The sequence below is a fragment of the Dendrobates tinctorius genome, unplaced genomic scaffold, assembly GCF_039654945.1.
Source record: "Dendrobates tinctorius isolate UK_male_01 unplaced genomic scaffold, ASM3965494v1 ptg000013l, whole genome shotgun sequence".
Taxonomy (NCBI): domain Eukaryota; kingdom Metazoa; phylum Chordata; class Amphibia; order Anura; family Dendrobatidae; genus Dendrobates; species Dendrobates tinctorius.
In genome coordinates, this window is record NW_027361681.1 from 3895293 (window position 1) to 3917842 (window position 22550).

At 43.1% G+C, this 22550-nt stretch overlaps 1 protein-coding gene across 2 annotated transcripts in view; it reads right to left on the reverse strand.

Moving 5' to 3' along the window:
* Positions 1–3066: 3066 nt before the first annotated feature.
* Positions 3067–22550, reverse strand: part of LRSAM1 (leucine rich repeat and sterile alpha motif containing 1) — a 91702-nt gene continuing 72218 nt past the window's right edge. For both annotated transcript variants that reach the window (XM_073558317.1, XM_073558316.1), the window contains 2 exons: positions 22138–22289; positions 3067–5215 (listed from right to left, as the gene is read on the reverse strand). In XM_073558317.1, coding sequence (XP_073414418.1) covers positions 5090–5215; positions 22138–22289 — 278 coding nt within the window. In that variant the 3' untranslated portion in view covers positions 3067–5089. The remainder of the gene's footprint in view (positions 5216–22137; positions 22290–22550) is intronic.

Below are 22550 nucleotides of genomic sequence, written 5' to 3' on the forward strand. Positions count from 1 at the left end.
CAGAAAGATAGTAAGGAAACACTTAGCTAACCTAAATGAATTCAAGTCTCCAGGTCCAGATGAATTACACCCCAGAGTACTGAAGGAGATAGCAGAAGAAATTTTTGAACCCCTCTCCATAATCTTTGAAAATTCGTGGATAACAGGAGAAGTCCCAGAAGACTGGAGAAGAGCAAATGCTGTTCCTATCTTCAAAAAGGGGAAGAAGGTGGACTCGGGCAACTATAGGCCGGTGAGTCTGACTTCTATACCAGGAAAGATCTTTGAACAAATCATTAAACAACATGTATGTAAGTACCTGAATAAGAATGAAGTGATTAAACAGAGTCAGCATGGGTTTGTAACAAAATCATGTCAAACTAACTTAATTTCCTTCTATGACGGAAATGCTGTTGATATAATATATCTTTACTTCAGCAAAGCATTTGACAAAGTATCTCACACCATCCTTATTGAAAAAAAAAGTATGGAATGGACAAGGCAACTGTTAAGTGGATTCATAACTGGCTTAGTGATCGGACCAAAGAGTGGTCGTAAATGGCTGCACATCCAGTTGGAAGAATGTCTCCAATGGGGTACGGGCTCTGTCCTGGGCCCTGTATTGTTCAACATCTTTATCAACGATTTAGATGAAGGAATTGAGGGTAAACTGATTAAATTTGCTGATGACACAAAGCTAGGAGGGATAGCAAATACTAGAGGAGAGAGAGAGCGGATTCAAAAAGATATAAATAAACTGGAGCAGAGGGCAGCAACTAACAGAATGTTTTTTTAACAGGGAATAATGCAAAGAACTACATCTGGGCAAAAAAATGAAAAAAGCATACACAGAATGCAAGGAATAGGGCTATGCAACAGCACATGTGAAAAAGACTTGGGTATACTAATAGATCACAGACTGAATGAGTCAACAGTGTGATGCAGCAGCAAAAAAGGCAAATGCAATTCTAGGATGTATTAACAGAAGCATACAGTCTAGATCACGTGGAGTCATTATTTCCCTCTACTCCTCATTGGTCAGACCTCACCTGGAATATTGTGTCCAGTTTTGGGCACCACATTTTAAAAAAAGACATCAACAAACTGGAGCAAGTTCAGAAAAGAGCGACCAGAATGGTGACCGGTCTGCAAACCCTGTCTTATGAGGAAAGGTTGCAGGATTTGGGAATGTTTAGATTGCAGAAGAGAAGACTGAGAGGAGACTTAATAGCTGTCTACAAATATCTCAAGGGCTGTCACATTGTAGAAGGATCATCTTTATTCTCATTTGCAAAAGGAAAGACTAGAAGCAATGGGATGAAACTGAATGGGAGGAGACACAGATTAGATATTAGAAAAAACTTTTTGACAGAGTAATCAATGAGTGGAACAGGCTGCCACGAGAAGTGGTGAGTTGTCCTTCAATAGAAGTCTTCAAACAGAGGCTGGACAGACATCTGTCTGGGATTATTTAGGGAATCTTGCTTTGAGCAGGGGGTTGGACCAGATAGTTCAAGAGGTCCCTTCCAACTCTACGATTCTATGAGTCCACAGTCCTGGTGATAGGGACAATTGTCAAACGTGTACTAAACAATTCACGAGTTTGAGGGCTGCCTGAAAGGTCTTGCTATTTCCTGTGTGCATCCTAGGTGACCAATCTGATTAGTAGGCCGCGCAGAGCCATAATGTGCGTCACCGCATGTGTTCTACAAATTAGAAAAGACGCTGGGTATACTGGCATCTTGTATGAGGTCTGCAGGGCTGGACCAGCTCCCTACTTGTCAGCATTTTGGGTAGAAAAAAAATATGCACATTTACAGACAGCAAACCGAGATAATGAAAATAGGCAGGGATTAGAGGAAAAAAATCTTCAAGAAATTTGTAGAACTTTTCCTTGACAGTAACAGCAACCTATCTGGCATGGGTGGGGAACCTCTGATCCTCAATGACCTTTTTTTGTGCCTCCCGGGCAGATTCTTGGGGGCTGCAGTGCTCAGGCCAGCAGCTGCATTTGATGGGTATTATAGTACTACTCCTATCATCTGATTAGAATTGATTCTATAATGTTCCTCTTAATGTGAATATGAGGGAACTACAATTCCACTTACAACCTGCGGATGGCACCAGTGCTGTTTTTCTTTATCCTGAGAAACCTCTTTAAGGCTGTGTGCCCACGATGTGATTTTTAAGCGTTTTTGCGGCGATTTTCGGCGCGTAAACACTGCGAAAACGTTTAAAAATCTTGTACAGAACGCACCCCATGCATTCCTATGGCATTCCGCATATGATGTGCTAATGCTGCGCTTTTTTCCGCGGCGGAATCACATCGCGGAAAAAATCGCAGCATGCTCATTCTTTTGTGCGGAATCGCAAAGAATTGCCGTGATTCTGCACCCATAGGAATGCATGAGAATCGCTTACTTCCCGCATGTGGCTATTCCCACCATGCGGGAAGTTAAGCGTCTCATGTGCGGTTGGTACCCACGGTGTGGAGGAGAGGAGACTGTCCTCCAGGCCCTGGGTACCATACCCCTGTAAAAAAAGAATAAAAAATAAAAAATCGGGGTATATTTACCTTCCGACGTCCCGCGCTGCATTCCCGGGCCTCAGCGTTCCTAGTAATGCCTTGTGGCAAGGTCCTGTGATGACGTGGTCTCGCGAGATCGCTATAGCAACGCGAGACTATGTCATCACAGGTCTCGCAAGGCATCGCTGGGAACGGGAGCGTCGCTGAGACTGCGCGGGACTACGGAAGGTAAATATACCCTGATTTTTTATATTTTCATTATTTCTTACATTCTTTCTTTTACTATTGATGCTGCATAGGCGGCCTTAATAGTAAAAACCTGGTCACACTTGTCAAACACTATGTTTGACGAGTGTGACCAACCTGTCAATCACTTTCCAAGCGATGCTTCAAATCGCTTGGAAAGTGCTTGAATATCGCACGCGAAAATCGCGAACATAATCGCGGTAAAATCAGCGCGATTTCTGGGAAGGAGTCCGGTTTTCAGTGTCCGGATTTAAACGCAACATGGGCTTATAGCCTAAAGATTTTTTTATTTAGGCAAAACACAAGCTCCAGTCTCCATGCAAAGCCACTTTTTATTATTAGGACAGGTGTAAAATTTGAGGATACCATCTTGCAATGTGCGCACAGATATGAAACAAGTGGGGGAGGAGGGGGACTACAGCACCAGGGTTATGTATTGGTGTGGCAGAGATGATCTGATAGGGGTAGTATTCCATACATATACACCAATTTCAGGTACGTGATCCCATTATATCCCATAGTACATCACAGGTTAAAAATCCCCCCAAATGCCCCCTCTGGATGTGACTGGTACCACCTTCCCCCACCCAATGCTGCACAGTTTAACTGGATGAGCAATGATTTTCCTGCAGTCCGGGAAGGGGGGGCCCCGAGTCCGGTCCTAGCTCCTGACATTTTCATTATCTAGTCATGCGGGACATAAAGGCCCCATTAAATATGGGGGCCACATCTGTGTCTCACTGTAGGGGCCTTGGCTGGATTTTTACCATCTAATACCCCTTAATGAAATGCACAAATTCTGACCCTAAGGCCATAATAAACATGTGCAATGCAGCCTCGAATCCCAGCCCCACTGGGACAGATGATGAGAGCACTGGTTTTTATAAAACCAATCCGGTGGCTGCTTTTAAAGTTCAAAAGAACCTCTAAGAAATGAAAGCTGGAACCTGATTGATTGCAATGGGCAACATGTAATTCACAGGGAAAACATATTGTAAGGCACCATTATAAACCACACCAGAAATAAATTATAGGGAAGAACGTGACTAAATTTGGTTAACATTTTTGACTACATTGCCATAAAAACACTAAAAAAAAAAAAAAAAATTTCGATACGAAAAAAAAAATCATAGCAAAATTATTTAAAACAGGCATGATCATCATGGGCATCAAATACCCCAAGCTCCTAAAGGGTTAAAAGGCTGTAAAGCAAGATGGGGAGTTAGGCCTGATGGGGCTGTGGCCTAATTTGCTGTGGAGGCTGGTGACACACAGCGCTCAATCTCCCACACTGCAAAGACCCACTTTCTGGGTGGTTGCTCTGCGTTATGGGCCTCTGGGACTTTAGGCCACAACGTTGCAGAGTCATTTTAGCCCCTTAAGGATATAATAAGGAATGTCTGGATATGGCCTCTATTAGTAAAAGGTTATTCTCCCTCCTGACCCACAGTATCATTATTTACCTCTTCTATTACAACTTATTGCGCTAATGCTGAGTCTTACGGTCTTCAATAGCCTCAGCTATTATGGCTTGCAGCACCCCTCCTCCAAAAAAAAAGCCCAAAACACATAAAAATCACACTCTTTGGGGGTTCCCTTATGTAAATATTCCCAAACATATGCGTTTCTGGTGGCCGGTACAAGCGTACACTGCCCTTAAGTGAGTGGCTGAGAAAAGTCATGTGACCTTTCACACAAAGGCAGCACCGGTAAGGTCATATGACTTCCCAGAGCGCATGTTCTTACACATTAGTGCCCTGATTGGGAACCTGTTATTTGTGGTGCATTTTTACTGATCCTACAATTTAGGGTCTTCCATTCATCAGGGTGTTGTTCTACACAGCAGTACAAAGACAAAGGAAGCTCATGAAATGGGGCGGTAAATGGATATAAGTGCTGGACATAGTCCACATTGCCATATAATGTAATAAATTAACCTATGGTACACATACATTTACATACAAAATGACATTTATAGAAATGGCTTTAAGGTCCGTGTTTCACCATGTAACCCTCCTCTGGGCACATTCAGTAGGATGACTATGGAGCAAAAATGACCTAATAAATGAGCCACTCAGGAAATGAAGGAATATATAAAGGGCAAACGTCACCACGTAATGGCGACCATACCCTGCAGTACTGTGACTAGCCACAGGGGGCAGACCAGGAGTGCCGATGACACAAGCATCACTAGAGGCATACACGGCCGTAATCTATAATGTGGCGCACCCAGCAGTGAGCATCGCAGAGTAATACGTGTGTCCTTCAAAACGAAATTTGTTCCTTCACTTAGTGTTACACAGGAGGACAGAAGCGGCCTCCTCTCTGAGGTTGATCTTAAGTGCTCTGGTAGATCCGTATACGCTGGCTGATGTCTCCGCGACACAAAGGGCATGTCTGGAGGGCATCTCCACAGTTGGCGCAGCAGCAGACATGCCCACAGGGGAGGAATATCGCCTGGGCCTGGAGGAAAAAAAAAACGGACAGAGTAAGTAAATTGTCCCGTGACACAGCCCAAAGCATTGTGCCATGTGCATACTGGTTATACGACTGCCACATCCTATATTGGGGGTATGAAGCAGGAACAGGAGCAGCACTAGGTCATACAGGCAGCATCGCTGTGTAACAGGATTGTCTCGCTTAACCCCTTAGTGACGGAGCCAATTTTGTACTTAATGACCAGGCCAATTTTTACAATTCTGACCTCTCACTTTATGAGGTAATAACTCTGAAACGCTTCAACGGATCCCACTGATTCTGGGACTGTTTATTTCATGACATATTGTACTTCATGATAGTGGTAATATTTCTTGGATATGACTTGCGTTTATTTGTGAAAAAAAAAAGGAAATTTGGAGAAAATTTTGAAAATTTTAATTTTCAAACTTTTAATTCTTATGCCCTTAAATCAGAGTGGTGTCACACAAAATAGTTAATAACATTTCCCACATGTCTACTTTACATCAGCACAAATTTTGAAACATCATTTTTTGTACTTAGGAAGTTTGAAGAGTTAAAAGTTGACCAGCGATTTCTCATTTTTACAACAAAATTTACAAAACAATTTTTTTTTTTAGAGACCACATCACATTTGAAGTCACTGAGGGGTCTATATGATAGAAAATACCCAAAAGTGACACCATTCTAAAAACTGCACCCCTCAAGGTGCTCAAAACCACATTCAAGAAGTTTATTAACGTCTTCACGACATGTGTCGTACATGTACTGCGCATGTCGTGTCTCTCCCTTTGAAGTGGTGCTCCGATGCTGAGCCCACTTTCTCAGCACGTCAGCTGTTTTGAACAGCTGACATGTGCCCCTAACAGCCATGGGTGGAATCGCGATCCACCCGCGGCTGTTAACCCGTTAAATGCCGCTGTCAATCTCTGACAACTGCATTTAATGTCATTGCACCAGAAACGTGTCATTAATCCCGCCCATGTGAAATGACCACGGGTTGCCAATGGGTTGGCATGACAACCCGGGGTCTGCAGGAGACCAGCGGTCGGCACTCCTAGCAAGTGAGCATTTCTGCTACACACAGGCAATCTGATCTTCACCTGTGTGCAGCAGAGGTGATTGAATTATCACAGCTTCTAGTTTCCTACTGAGACTATTGAAGCGAGAGAAAAGATAATAAAAAAATTAAAATATTAAAAAAATAAGTTTAAATTACCCCCCATTTGCCCCATTCAAAATAAAACAATTAAAAAAAACCAAAAAAACACATATTTGGTATTGCCGCGTTCAGAATCGCCCAATCTATCAAGCTATAAAAAAGAATTAATCCAATCGATGTAGCGGAAAAAAAAGTCAAGACGCCAGAATTACATTTTTTGTGCGCCGCAACATTGCATTAAAATGCAATAACGGGCGATTAAAAGATCGTATCTGCACCAAAATGGTATCACTAAAGATGTCAGCACGGCACGCAAAAAATAAACTTTCACCCAACCTGACATCACAAAAAATGGAGATGCTTCAGGTCTCACAAAATGCTTTTTTTAACCCCTTCACACCCGAGCCTGTTTTTGCCTTCGTGACCGGGCCAATTTTTTCAATTCTGACCAGTGTCACTTTATGAGGTCATAACTCTAGAACGCTTCAATGGATCCTACTGATTCTGACATTGTTTTCTCATGACATATTGTACTTCATGATGGTGGTAAAATTTTTTAGATATGAGCTGCGCTTATTTGTTAAAAAAATCAAAATTTGGCGAAAATTTAGAAAATTTTGCAATTTTCAAACTTTTAATTTTTATGCCCTTAAATCAGAGAGTGATATCGCACAAAATAGTTAATAAATAACATTTCCCACATGTCTACTTTACATATGCACAATTTTGGAAACATAATTTTTTTTTTTTAAGGAAGTTATAAGGGTTAAAAGTTGACCAGCGATTTCTCATTTTTACAACAAAATTTGCAACACCATTTTTTTTAGGGACCACCTCACATTTGAAGTGAGTTTGGGGGGTCAATATAACAAAAAATACCCAAAAGTGACACCATTCTAAAAACTGCACCTCTCAATGTACTCAAAACCACATTCAAGAAGTTTATTAACCCTTCAGGTGCTTCACATGAATGAATGGAATATGGAAGGAAAAAATAAACATTTAACTTTTTTTCAAACATTTTAATTCAAAACCATTTTTTTTTATTTTCACAAGTGTAAAAAGAGAAAATGAACCACAAAATTTTTTGTGCAATTTCTCCCGAATATGCAGATACCCCGTATGTGGGGCTAAACCACTGTTTGAGCACACGGCAGAGCTCAGAACGGAAGGAGCGCCGTTTGACTTTTTCAATGCAGAATTGGCAGGAATTGAGATCGGATGCCATGTCACATTTGGAGAGCCCCTGATGTACCTAAACAGTGGAAACCCCCCACAAGTGACCCCATTTTGGAAACTAGACCCCTTAAAGAACTTATCTAGATGTGTTGTGAACACTTTGAACCCCCAAGTGCTTCACAGAAGTTTATAACGTAGAGCCATGAAAATAAAAAATCATTTTTTTTTCCACAAAATGACCTTTTAGCCCCCAATTTTTATTTTCACAAGGGTAACAGGAGAAATTTGACCCCAATAGTTGTTGTCCAATTTGTCCTGAGTACGCTGATACCCCATATGTGGAAGAAATCTACTGTTTGGGCACACGGTGGGGCTCGGAAGGGAAGTAGTGACGTACTGAAATGCAGACTTTGATGGAATGGTCTGCGGGTGTCATGTGCGTTTGCAGAGCCCCTGATGTACCTAAACAGTGGAAATCCCCCACAAGTGACCCCATTTTGGAAACTAGACCCCCCAAGGAACTTATCTAGATGTGTGGTGAGCTCTTTGAACCCCCAAGTGTTTCAGTAAAGTTTATAATGTAGAGGCGTGAAAATAAAAAAATCATTTTTTTTCCACAAAAATGATCTTTTAGCCCCCAATTTTTATTTTCACAAGGGTAACAGGAGAAATTGGACCCTAAGAGTTGTTGTCCAATTTGTCCTGAGTACGCTGGTACCCCATATGTGGGAGAAAACTACTGTTTGGGCTCACGGTGGGGCTCGGAAGGGAAGTAGTGACGTTCTGAAATGCAGACTTTGATGGAATGGTCTGCGGGCGTCATATTGCATTTACAGAGCCCCTGATGTACCTAAACAGTGGAAACCCACAATTCTAATTCCAACCCTAACCCCAACACACCCCTAACCCTAATCTCAGCCCTAACCATAACCCTAACCACAAACCTAACACCAACACACCCATAACCTTAATCCCAGCCCTAGCCCTAACCCTAACCCTAGCCCTAACCTGTGTACCTGCTTTTTTCTTTTTTTTTTTTCTTTACTTTTTTTTATTTTTGTGACAAGATCGCTGCGCTGCGATCTGACTCATAGTAACGCCACTTCTCCTCTGATCTCACACTGACAGATGATCAGAGGAGAAGCAGCGTTACTATGTGACTAGATCGCTGCCTGGCACACTGTAACGTGACTTCTCCTCTGATCTCACACTGACAGATCATCAGAGGTGAAGCAGCGTTACTGTGTGACAAGATCGCTGCCTGGCACAGCTGTGCCAGGCAGCGATCAGCTGTGCCAGGCAGCGATCTGGTCACACAGTAACGCTGCTTCACCTCTGATCATCTGTCAGTGAGATCAGAGGGAGAAGCCGCGTTACAATGAGGGAGATCGCCGGGAAACAAGCAGCTTTCCCAGCGATCGCTCCCATTGGCTGCTGTGACGCTGACGTCATCAGGACCTGAACCAATCAGGTCTCGATGACGTCGGGGGTCCCAGCATGCATTGTGCACGGGATCCCTGCGTTGTAAGGTATGTGGGGGTCCCGGTGGGCACAAAACCGCCGACAGAAGATAAACGTCGGCGCTGCACAAAGCCCAGCAAGCGCCAACATTTATCTACAGTGGGCGGTCGGGAAGCGGTTAAACAAAATTTAGATTTTTTTTCACCATTTAAATAAAAAACAACCTACCGTATTTTTCGGACCATAAGACGCACTTTTTTCCCCAAAAATTTTGGGGGAAAGTGTGTGGGGGCGTGTCTTATGGTCAAAATATATAATAACCTCCGGAGGCTGGTGCGGGTGCCGTGGGGCTCTGTAGTGCGGTGGTGGCAGCGGGCTGCGATCCAATGCAGGGGTAGTGGCTCTCTGTGCTCCGGCCGATGCAGGGGCGGCGGCTCCACCGGCATTTCCTCCAAGCCCGGAGGCCCCCGCATATTCCTTGCTGGCCGCCGCCATGTTGCGGTGGCCTCCGGGAACATGGACGCCGGGAAGATGGCCGCCGGTCCGGGGACGGCGCATGCTCAGGTTCAGGTCTCGACCCGAGATTCAAATCTTGGCAACGAGATCTCGTCCCCGGACCCGCGGCCATCTTCCCGGAGGCCACCGCAACATGGCGGCGGCCAGCAAGGAATGTGCAGGGGCCTCCGGGCTTGGAGGAAATGCCGGTGGAGCCGCCGCCCCTGCATCGGAGCACAGAGCCGCCACCCTCACCCCACAGAGCCCACCTGCTCCAGCCCCAGCACAGCCCAGCTGCCCCAGTACAGCCCAGCTCCAGCACAAGCAACTTGCCCCAGCACAGAGCCGCCACCGCATGAACCTGGACCACTGAATGACCCCTGTGAACACTCCTCCACCTGCGCCGGATCCCTTCCCAGGTAAGCTGAATTCGGACTGTAAGACGGACCTCCATTTGACACATTATTATTTTTTTCCCTATTTTCCTTCTGAAAATTGGGGTGCGTCTTATGGTCCGATGCGTCTTATAGTGCGAAAAATACGGTATACATGTTTGGTGTCTATGAACTCATAATTAACTGCAGAATCATATTGGCAGGTCAGTTTTAGCATTTGGTGAACATGGTAAAAAAAATAAAACCAAAACAATTTCACTACACTTGGAATTTTTTTCCCGTTTTCGATATGGTAAAAACCAATGGTGTCGTTCAAACGTACAACTTGTCCTGCAAAATTTTTTTTACAATTAGTCCATCCTCAATAAACAGCGTTACACATAGGTGTGCAACACCAACAGAAACTGAGTACAATATAGAAGAAAAAAAAGAAATGTGTAACTAAAATGTAACTTATATTCCAATAGTGTTAAAATATAGTGTATAAAATCACTGTACATAGACCCATAAGGATGTATACTGGGTCACAGAAAAAAGTTTTTAAAGTGACCCACTAATTCCTATAGATATACTGATGTAGAAAAAGTAAAAAAAATACATGGGATTATGACTGCTGTCCCCATAAATTATCAGTCAAATACATCCACTCAATAGCATAGCTACCAGGGGGGCAGAAGGAGCGGTCGCCTGGCCCCTTGCTCTGAGGGGGCCAACCCACACCCAGAGCTTCTGCCAATGTTAACCATGTCAACGTGCGCAGCTCACTGATGTAGTTAAGCTTCTCTGTAGTTGCAGGGAGACTGTACCTTTCAGCTGCCTCCAGCAAACAGCAGCAGACCCGCCCACATTTCACCCTGTGTGTCTGCAGGAGAGACCAGCTTCTTCTTCAGAGCAAGACAAGATGGTGGTGTGAGTTAGGATTTGGGGGCCCTGAGGTGTCTGCGGTGAGGAGGGGGCAGGATGTGCTCACCTCCTTACAAGCCCTGTATGGTTTATCATCTTGTATCTGAAGCACAGTAGATTTGTGGAGGCTACTTGAACTTTTATACGCTCAGAAGGCGTCTATGTCAGTGCAAATCAGCTGCCATAAATCTCACTGAGCCACAGATAGAGCTACTGACATGAGTAGTCAGTATTATGCACTGCCCTGATAGAAGACACCCCGGCTGCAGGACAGCACAGAGAAGAATATGTGTCTTTCCCTCATCATATATATATATATACACACTCTAGAAACGGTATATAAATGTACAAGTAGCAAAATAAAAAAATAAAAATAAAGGCAGAGCACCATTGACAAAATTAAAAAAGTGTTTTAATAGCAACGTTTCGGTTCCATTGAGAACCTTTTTCCAGGAGAACCAAAACTCATATTTTTTTTCACTTTGTCTAAATGGTGAGCTGCCTTCATTTTTTTGCTGCTACATATACAGTGTATATATATATATATATATATATATATATACACACACACATACTGTATATACACACACACATCCTGTGCCTTGGTCCTGTAGCCGGGGTGAGGGTCCTATCACCTCATATTGTAAATCCAGGGTGGCAAGCATGAAAACCCAATTACGGTATATAACTTTTTATTAAAAAAAAATAATCCCCACAAAGTTGAGGATAATAATAATAATAATAATTTTTATTTATATAGCGCCAACATATTCCGCAGCACTTTACAATTAAGCGGGGACATGTACAGACAATAAATTCAATACAAGTTAAGACAATTCAAACAGTGACATTAGGAGTGAGGTCCCTGCTCGCAAGCTTACAATCTACAAGGAAATGGGGGGACACAGTAGGTGAGAAATGCTTGTTAATTCAGGTCTGGCAATTATAATAGGGATTTTCATATAAAGCTGCATGATCCGGTCATTAGCCCGTGTGTTTAAGTGCAATAGACAAGTATCAAATGCAGTTATCATGTGCATGAAGGGTGTGGAGACAGATGAATAGTAGGGTGCAGATTCAGAATAATATTTGGAAGGAGGGAACAGGGCAAAGTTAGCTTGCTGAGTAGTTGATGTGGTAGGCTTGTTTGAAGAGATGGGTTTTCAAAGCGCGCTTGAATAGGTCAGGGCTAGGTATCAGTCTGATCGTCTGGGGAAGTGCATTCCAGAGAGCTGGAGCAGCACGAGAGAAGTCTTGGAGACGGAGGTGCGAGGTTCGGATTACGGGGAGGATGAATATATATATGATAAAGAGCCAAATAGAAGAAAATATAAACAGCCAGAAGGTGCGTATAGCTGATCACATATAGACCCCTGAACGTATACTGAGTCTGGACAAGACCCCCCCAAAGGCAGAAAAGGGAATAACAGAGAAGACGTACCAGCGGGCGTAGTTTCTTCTTTACATGAGTAATATTTTACTTCCCTCTCTTCTAATTCCCTCTTTCTTTCCAGTTCCCCTCTTTGGGGTCTTGTCCAGACAAGAGTATTTCTTTTAGGGTCACCTGGATACATTCAGGGAGCTCTACCCATACGTCGGCCTCTATACACACCTACTAGCTGTTTCTATTTTCTTCTATTTAGTTCTTTGTCTTATATATCAGAGCTGTGCAAGTTGTAGCCACAGACAGGGACCGACAGAGACCGGAATCAAAGGCGTGGGAGCTACAACGGGGGCCATTATACAGTGCTAGAGCTAATGCAGGGTCAGTATACAGTATGGGAGTTAATGCGGGTCCATTATACCGTATGGGAGCTAATGCGGGGCCAGTATACAGCATGGGAGCTAATGTGGGGGGCCCAGTATACAGCGTGAGAGCTAATGAGGGGCCAGTATACAGCGTGAGAGCTAATGCAGGGGTCATTATACAATATGGGAGCTAATGCGGGGCCACTATACAGCGTGAGAGCTAATGAGCGGCCAGTATACAGTATGGGAGCTAATTCAGGGGTCATTATACAGTATGGAAGCTAATGCGGGGCCAGTATACAGTATGGGAGCTAATGCGGGGCCAGTATACAGCGTGAGAGATAATGCGACTCCATTATACAGCATGGGAGCTAATGGGGGGCCAGTATACAGCTTGAGAGCTAATGAGGGGCCAGTTTACAGTATGGGAGCTAATGAGGGGCCAGTATACAGCGTGAGAGCTAATGCAGGGGTCATTATACGGTATGGGAGCTAATGCGGGGCCAGTATACAGCGTGATAGCTAATGAGGGGCCAGTATACAGCGTGAGAGCTAATCCAGGGGTCATTATACAGTATGGGAGCTAATGCGGGGCTAGAATACAGCATGAGAGCTAATGAGGGGCCAGTATACAGCGTGAGAGCTCATGGGGGGCCAGTATACAGTATGGGAGCTAATGCAGGGGCCAGTATACAGCGTGAGAGCTAATGCTGGGCCAGTATACAGCGTGAGAGCTAATGTAGGGGTCATTATACAGTATGGGAGCTAATGCAGGGCCAGTATACAGCGTAAGAGCTAATGAGGGGCCAGTATACAGCGTGAGAGCTAATGCAGGGGTCATTATACAGTATGGGAGCTAATGTGGGGCCAGTATACAGCGTGAGAGCTAATGAGGGGCCAGTATACAGCGTGAGAGCTAATGGGGGGCCAGTATACAGCGTGAGAGCTAATGCGGGGTCAGTATACAGTGTGAGAGCTAATGAGGGGCCAGTATACAGTATGGGAGCTAATGCAGGGGCCAGTATACAGCGCAAGAGCTAATGAAGGGCCAGTATACAGTATGGGAGCTAATGAGGGGCCAGTATACAGCGCAAGAGCTAATGATAGGCCAGTATACAGTATGGGAGGTAATGAGGGGCCAGTATACAGCGTGATAGCTATTGTGGGGGCCATTATACAGTGTTAGAGCTAATTCAGGTGCCATTACACAGCAGCTGAGCTAATGCGGGGGTCATTATACAGCATGGGAGCAAATGTAGGGGTCATTATACAGTATAGGAGCTAATGTGGGGCCATTATACAGTATGGAGGCCTATATACAGTGTGGGAGTTATTGTGAGGACACAAAAGAGACATTCTGCTATGTAAAGGGCACAATGGTGGCATTATTATGTGAGGTAGTTAGAGGAGCATTGCTTTTGCACCACACAGCAGGTACAATAGCAGGGACACATAGGGCAGCAGCGGCTCAGTATTGGGGTATCAGGTACAATAGTAGGGAGACATACGGCAGCAGCGGCTCAGTATTGGGATATCAGGTACAATAGTAGGGACACATATGGCAGCAGCGGCTCAGCATTGGGTTGAGTAGTTTGTGTAGGTTGGAGATAGATGGGCACTGGGCTGGAAATGTGAGAAGTCAGATGTGTCTTTGTTGAGTCTTGGCTGGAGTACTCGTCATGTCGGTCTGAGTAAGATGTAAAAGTGAACGATTATCAGAAAGAACGTCACTTGTAAGTTTTCATCTGTAACTGTATACTAAACTCTTGTATATTCTGCAGGACTGGTATCTACCACTATGAGGTCACCATATGGCGGTAATATCAGTATTTTTTTTTGTATAGAGATCTGTTTCAGTTACAGCGCGGTCATCTGCTGAGCTTCCCCTATACTCATGACTAGAGTGTGCCAACCTGAGTTGTAATCAGGGTTACCGGTTAGGGGCCACACAGATTTTTCGCCCCCCCCTAAGCTTAACCCCTAGCTACACCTCTGCATCCAATAATAATTGTTTAGGATCATTGGCGGCAGGAGCATACTTTCGAGTGCTGATAAATAATATATACAAGCACCAGGGCATCTATCACATAGTTTGCCAATATTAAATGCATTAGAACGATGCAGTGCTCAGAATTAGAGCCTGCATTAGAGCGATTGCTGGTTAAATTCCACCCTGGACTAGTGTGTAAGAGTTAGTAATAGCTCTGTTAATCCAGTCAGGGATTACTGAAGAGAAACTGCTATAGTCTTTCCCCCACCATTGATTTGAACGCTGCCAGGAAGCCGCAGTGAGTATTCGTATCCTGCGGTGGCAAGCCTGTGCTGTTCAAAATTTCAGGTGCGATCTCTCCCCGTGCGTAACACCACACATGGAGCGTTGTCATAAAGAATGGTCGGTGCCCCTGAGATGCATTAAGTATATTTGTCTGCGGCAGCAATAGTAAATTTATACCGCTCAGAGTTTGAGGCACAGTAACCATCCATACATGACAGCCCACAAAGGGTGATGTCAGCAGGGTTGAACACACTCCGATTGCCGCTGTGGCGTGGTACAATCACTGTCAGGTGGGCTGTGCTGTCATTAGATTGCGTCCAACTGCCTTATATATACATTTTATTGATCCTGACCGCCTATCATCATTGCTAGCTATAGGACATGTGTCCCGACGTGCGTTTCGCCGGTATACCGGCTTTTTCTAAGGGCAGGGTAGGCCGTACAGACTGGATATTTATACACCTTGTCATGATTGACAGGTGCACCGGCCAACCACCTCATGTTATTTACGAACAAGGAATCATACAGGAATTGAATCATAAGTGTCCAGTACTTATTATAAGAATGAAAACAAATCTTTGAGTTGGCCATAGATTTTTAAACAGATGTATCATTCTTATCAAACAAACAGGACATGATATTGAAGAGATACAAATAAAGATATGTGTCCAAATTAATTTTGTCATTTTCATTCTATTATATGTATATAGATTTGATCAAAATAATGTAGAAGCCATCCCGCAACGTCAAGGCAACCCCCGTGGGACAGTCCTAACTCTTGTATTTAAAACCTTTCCACTTGTCAAGTGACGTAAATGTGAACAAGGACAGAGGGACTGAACCACCAGTAAAGCATAGGCCAGACAGGATGGATTTTCCAACTCAGAAACAGGGCGGTCACACCCTTATATGCACAGAATGCACATTGAACTAAATGAGAAACTAGGTCTGAGCAGAAAAAGTAAATTAATGTGCATGCAAAAGGTAATTGCATATGAACACATGACCTTTACACAGAGAAAACCAAAAACAGTTCAGTCCCTCTGTCCTTGTTCACATTTACGTCACTTGACAAGTGGAAAGGTTTTAAATACAAGAGTTAGGACTGTCCCATGGGGGTTGCCTTTATATGTATATAGAGCAGAGATTTAAATACACAGTTTTATAAATTAATCCTATATTATTCATGTTGCCACATAATGGGACCAATTTAGATATGGTGCTTGCCATACACACATTGACTATCATTGGGGGCCATTACAATATATATTGCAAACGTCCATCTGGCAGAACATATTCCACAACAAATTATATCCATACGGTTAGTTTTTATAAGGAAGATTTTCAAAACTCAGGAACTCCGTTTATGCAGTGGAACAATAATCACATACTAAGAGTATTAACCGTAATCCTTTCTCTACCATAATTTATATTATTAAAAATAAAATTACTACATATATAAATCTCCTATACCTAGCCAATGGAGCATACAGGGATATTGATTGTATGTAATTAGCCTGAATCAGACAGATGCCCAAGGTATTATACAGCAAGTCCAGAAATATTTTTTTTACAAAAATATCATTATTAGTATTAACACATAAATCTCCAAAACATCATGTGCCGGGGATAGGGGAAAAAGGACGTTGCAATAAAGTATGCCTGTTAGCTCTAAGATGTCTCTAGAGGAAGCAACCAAAATTAAAATTCTCATTTAGGCCATTTGGATTTACAGTACTAAGCCCGAAGATCCATTCACTTTCCATTTTCAGGAGAATGGAATCCAGGTCATCCTCTGTAAAAAAAAACAAAAAAAAAAAAACCCACAAGCCCTCACATGGCCATATTGATGGAAAAATAAAAAGCTATGACTCTGGGAAGAAGTGGAGTGAAAAACAAACGCAAAAATGAAAAAGGGCTGCAGCGCGAAGGGGTTAACCCTTCAGGTGCTTCACAGGAACTGAAGCAATGTGGAAGGAAAAATTTAATTTAGACCCAAACTTTTTATTTTCACAAGGGTAACAGGACAAAAAGGACCCCTAAATTGGTTCTGCAATTTCTCCTGAATACACAGATACCTTACTTGAGGGGGGAAGTCTACTGTTTGGGCACACAGCAGGGCTCGGAAAGGTATGAGCTCCGTTTTACTTTTTGAACGCAAAATTGTCTGGAATTGAGAGCTGACACCATGTCGCATTTGGAGATTTTCTGATGTGCTTAAACAGTGGTAACCCCCCACAAGTGATGCCATTTTGGAAACCACACCCCTTAAGCATTTTATCCAGGGGTATAGTGAGCATTTTGAATCTCCAGGTATGATACAGTTTACATTGGGTGCTCAGGTATGCACCGAATATCGCGGGTGCTTGAGTAACATACTCAAGTCCCTGCTCCACATGTTTCGTGGCTCTTAGACACCCAAAACATCATGCAGGGATCCGCAATACTCCCTGCACACCCGAGCACCTGCTGCAAACTTGAGTAGTGAGCACTTGCACTCAACACTAGCCGTCATATCGTTTTTTTTTCAATTTTTTTTTTACTTTTGAAAAAAAACAAAAAAAACCTATTCTAACCACAACCCTAACAAGACCCTAACCGCACCTGCAAAAAATGAAAAAAATAAATAAATAAAAATAATAAAATATATATACAACTAATCTTTTGATCTCTGTAATGGGGGTCTATGACAGTGATGATCAAAAGGAACGAATAGAAAAAATTTCCTATTGATGCCGGGTACCGACCGGCAGATCTCCGGGGGATGGCGGAGATACTGGGTGGTCTTGGGAGGCATCAGTTCTCTCTCCTCTGACATGTACATCATGTCAAAAGAGAGAGAAATCATTTTAACAAGAAGCACACTTATTTTTTGTGATTGCCATTATTCACTGAATAACGGCAATCACGTGATCAGACATTGGAAAATCCGGCCATGATTATGTTCTCTGGGGTCTCAGCTACCCCTGGTAGCAAAGACCCTGGATATTTTCCGAGTCTGAGGGGTGATACAGGCTTATTCCTGATCGCCGTTTCAATGCATATCGGCGGTTGCTAAGGGGTTAAAGGGAATCGGTCACCCTTTTTCTCCCGACGCCTGCGCACTGCAGGACTCTGCTCTGCCCTCAACAAGAAGGGAAGAAGAGGACGGCATCGTATGAAGATGGGAGGCGCCGGACCGGACCGCAACACCCATCAGACCGGACCGCCACCTGCGGTGAGTATAATCTAACGTGTTTTTCTTATCTTTCAGGTTACATCGGGGGGGGGCTTATCTACAGCATTACAGAATGCTGTAGATAAGCCCCTGATGTCAGTGGCGGCAGCTGATAGTAAAAAAAAAAAAAAGGGTGACAGATTCCCTTTAACCATTAAAATGGCACTGTTAATCTTTGCTAGCCTGATGTGCCACTGACTGTCCCAAAAAGTGATCGCATGTCTCTTCAATAGATTGTTAAGATAGCTGAGGACCTACTGAAGTTCCTGGTTGCTACCATCTTGGTCCTCCTTGAAGACCAGCATGTGGATGGGCTTGATAAGAGTCATTTTCACTAAATACAGTTAGGTATGATAATCTTCGTGATTTCAGCTCTGCACGACACTTTTTTTTAAAATTCAGAATGAAATAACCTAGATGCAACTGAAGTGGAGACTTTCAGGTTTAAAGGGGTTCAACGAAAATATCCTGTTAAACGTTTCAGAATTGCAATTATTTTTCTACAAAGCCTCCTCATTTCAGGGGCTCAAAAGTAATTAGACAAATGAACTTTACCATAAATAAAATGTTCATTTTTAATACGTTGCAGAGAATCCTTTAATACGTTGCTTCCAGATGGCCTGAAGTCTGGAAGCCATGGATGTCACTAAACACTGAGTTTTCTCCTTTGTGATGCTTTGCCGCCTTTACTGCAGCTGACTTCAGTTGTTGCTTGTTTGTGAGTCTTTCTGCCTTAAGGGGAATTGTGCACAATAACCTACAGACAGTGTTAGGTTGGCGCTACCTAACCTACTTAAGCAGAGCACCACATGGAGACCCCCCCACAGGCTGTCCCGGAGCACGGGCATATCATTAACTCAAAACTGAAAATAAAGATGAAATAACAACCACAAGACGGATTTCATCAACCAAGGTATTATTGTAATCGGTATAACAGCGCCAACCTCACACTGTCTGTAGGTTAATGTGCACAATCCTGCTGACTGTTTTACTTGTCATTTCATAAATTAATAGTACACATGAAGATAAGAAACTTTGTAATTTACTGTGTCAGAGAAATCTGTTTCTTTCCTGTCCTGCAGTAATCATTCATTCTCAAAATTATCAATTCATGGGTAAAATCTGTCTTCAGTGAAGACAGATTATTGCAGTACTGAGATAGGAGATGACAGTTGGATTCTCATACAATTGTATGTAAAGGGGAGAAGTAGAGAGCAGCTCTGCCTCCTCCTTGCATTTACAAAGAATCCATACATTGATAACTGTTATCTATCTCTGTAAAGTGAAAATCTGTCTTCACAGATACAGATTTTCCACATGAATTGAAAATTTTGAGAATGAATGATTAGTCCAGAAGAAACAGATTTCTATAATAAGATATACTCTAAAGTTTTTTATTTTCATGTGTACTATTGCTTTATGAAATAAAAATGAAAACAATGCTTACTCTTTAAGTTTTGTCTTCAGCATGTGAAATGCTGCTCGATGGGGTTGAGATATGGTGATGACTCGACCATTGCAGAATATTCCTCTTCTTGCCTTCTCCTGTGTTGCCTTTGCAGTATGCTTTGGGGCATTGTCCATCTGTCCGGTGAAGAGCCGTCCAATCAACCTTTTTGCGTTCAGTTGAATCTGAGCAGATTATCGCCCTGTACACACAGGATTCATCCGGCTTCTTCTGTCTTCAGTCACATCAATAAACTCTAGTGACCCAGCGCCATTGGAAGCCATGCATGTCCGCGCCATCACACTGCCGCCACCATGTGTTACAGCAGATGTGCTGTACTTTGAATCATGATCTGTTCCAAGACTTTTCTTTCTTCTTCCCATCATTGTGGTACAGGGTGATCTTAGTTTCATCTGTCCACAGAATGCTTTACCAGAACTGGACGGCTTCTTTAGATGTTTCTTTGGCAAAGTATAATCTGGCCTTTCTATTTTTAAGGCTAATTAATGGTTTGCACCTTGTGGTGATTCCTCTGTATTTGCTCTTGTGAACGCTTCTCTTTATTTAGACTTAAGGGTACTTTACACATAGCGAGATCGCTGAAACGTCACAGGTTTTGTGATGCAACAGCGACCTCGCCAGTGATCTCGCTACGTGTGACACATAGCGGCGACCGCCCCCACCCCCCGCTGCGATATCGCTGATCATGCTCGAATGTCCTAGGCCATTTTTTAATCGTTGGTGTCCCGCTGGCCAGCATGCATCGCTGTGTTTGATGCCAGAACAACGACGAGCGACCTCGTTGGCGACTCAGAACTCAGGGACGCAGGCGTGATTTTGCTTTGTCTTTTCAACGCCCCCTCAGCTCCGATTGGTGGTCTCAAATTAGGATCTTTGTAGCGTTTCCTTTTATAGGTCAGCTATCAATTACATGCAATCATAACGTTTAATATGTACAGTTATAATAATCGCGTGTCCCTGTGTCAGTGACTGTGGATCCACGAATAAATAGGGCAATAGCGACTCAGACAGGGACGCTGAAGCAAACCGCGTAGTGAGAGCAGAGGGGCGTGGAAAAGGCAACGCTGAAGCACGCCTATCGAGGTCGGAGTCGTCAGAATAGCTGCTGTGTGACAAGGTCCCAAAGACCGCCGAGGTCGCTATATGGATCGCCGTATCGTTGCTGCGTCGTTGAGTAGACCTGCCTGTTTGACAGCTTACTAGCGAACATGTAGCGACGCACCAGCGATCCTTACCAGGTCGTATCGTGGTCGGGATCGCTGGAGCGTCGCTATGTGTAACAGGACCGTTAGATACTGAAACACCGAATCCTGGAGAGAGCTCTTTACTTGGGTGGACGCTGTGAAGGGGTTTTTCTTCATCACTGAATTCGTTCTGCGATCATCCACCACTGGTGTCTTCCGCTTTGAGCTCCTAAGCTCACCAGTGCACTTTTCATTTGCAGAGTGCACCAAATTTGGCCACTCCTAACATTTCTGCTATCCCTCTGATAGATTTCCTCTTTTTTTTCATCTTGGTCTGTTTCTCTTCCATTGAGAGTTCCACTGACCTCATATTGTGAGTTCACAACAACAGCTTCCAAATGCAAATGCTACACCTGGAATCCGCTCCAGACCTTTCACCTGCTTAAGGGATGATGAATTAATGAGGGAATAGCCCATGTAGTTCATTAAAGAACTTTTGAGATAATTGTCCAATTACTTTTGGTCCCTTTAAAAATGGGCAGCTACATAGTAAAGAGTTGTAATTCCTAAACCCTTACTCCAGTTAGAATTGTGAATACTTTCACATTAAACCACAGTCTGCACTGTAAGGCCCTACTGATTATATAACTCTTCCTTGATTAAGTTTTGGTAAACCGCTAAAATGCCAAAACCGGTGTCACTGTCTAAATATTTCTGGATCTAACTGTGCACTATAATGCTAAAGTTTTGCAGTACATTGAATAACTGATCAAAAGATCGCAGTTTCAAGTTCCATAGGTGGACAAAAATATAGAATAAAAATGAAAAAAATAACACCAAAAACTTTTGAACAATGATAAAAATAAATAAAATAAAACAAAGATATTGGTATGTCTCTAAAAATCTAATCTATCAAAACAGAAAATTAATTAACCAGTATGGTAAAGGTCATAATGAGGAAAAAAAAAATCGAACCACCTGAATTACAATTTTTCGGTGACCGCATCTCCATAAAAAAAAAAAAAAAAACCACAGGAATCTCAAAATGATATAAATACAAATATCAGCTCTACATGTAAAAAGTAAGCCCTCCCAAATATTAAACGACAAAAAATTAAAACATAAAAGGGCATCAAAATTATTTTTGATAACGTTCAGATTTTTTTTTCTCCGCTTAAATAGAAAACAAAATCTATATAAGTCTGGTATCCCTGTAATTGTACTGACCCAGAGAATCTTGCTATGGCCATGTTAATGGAAAAATAATAAAGTTATGGCTCTTGGAAAAAGAGGAGGAAAAAAACAAAAGGGAAAAACTGAGCAGTCAAGGGATGGAAATATAGACATGAGTGGATATGTGTCAGGTTGGGCAGATCCACGTGAGGGTTTGCCCCTACTTGCAGATTCATCCGTGGCTGTTGTATACAGGCTACATCTCACCTCTAGCTCCATGCACACCACACACTCGGAGAGCCTGTTGGCCACATCTGGTAATGAAAGCGTGGGAGAGCTCGGGCTGGGCTGGCTGGCAGCTGCAGGGGCACTAGGTTCAATTTCCGAGGGTCTTAGTTTGTCCAAAGATTTGGGTGATTCTGTGAGAGAAATTTACATTAGGACAACTTAAAGGAGGACAAATGGTGAATACATTCATACGAGGTCATCAGACGTGGATACAGAAGGTGCGAGACCAAGAGATCATACTCCGCAATGGCACCAGCAGGCGATTCTGATGTTTGCAAGAATACACCAGAAGTCTTACTAGGGTTAATAATAATAATAATAATAATAAATTTTATTTCTATGGCGCCGACATATTCCGCAGCACTTTACACTTCAAAGGGGACTTGTACAGA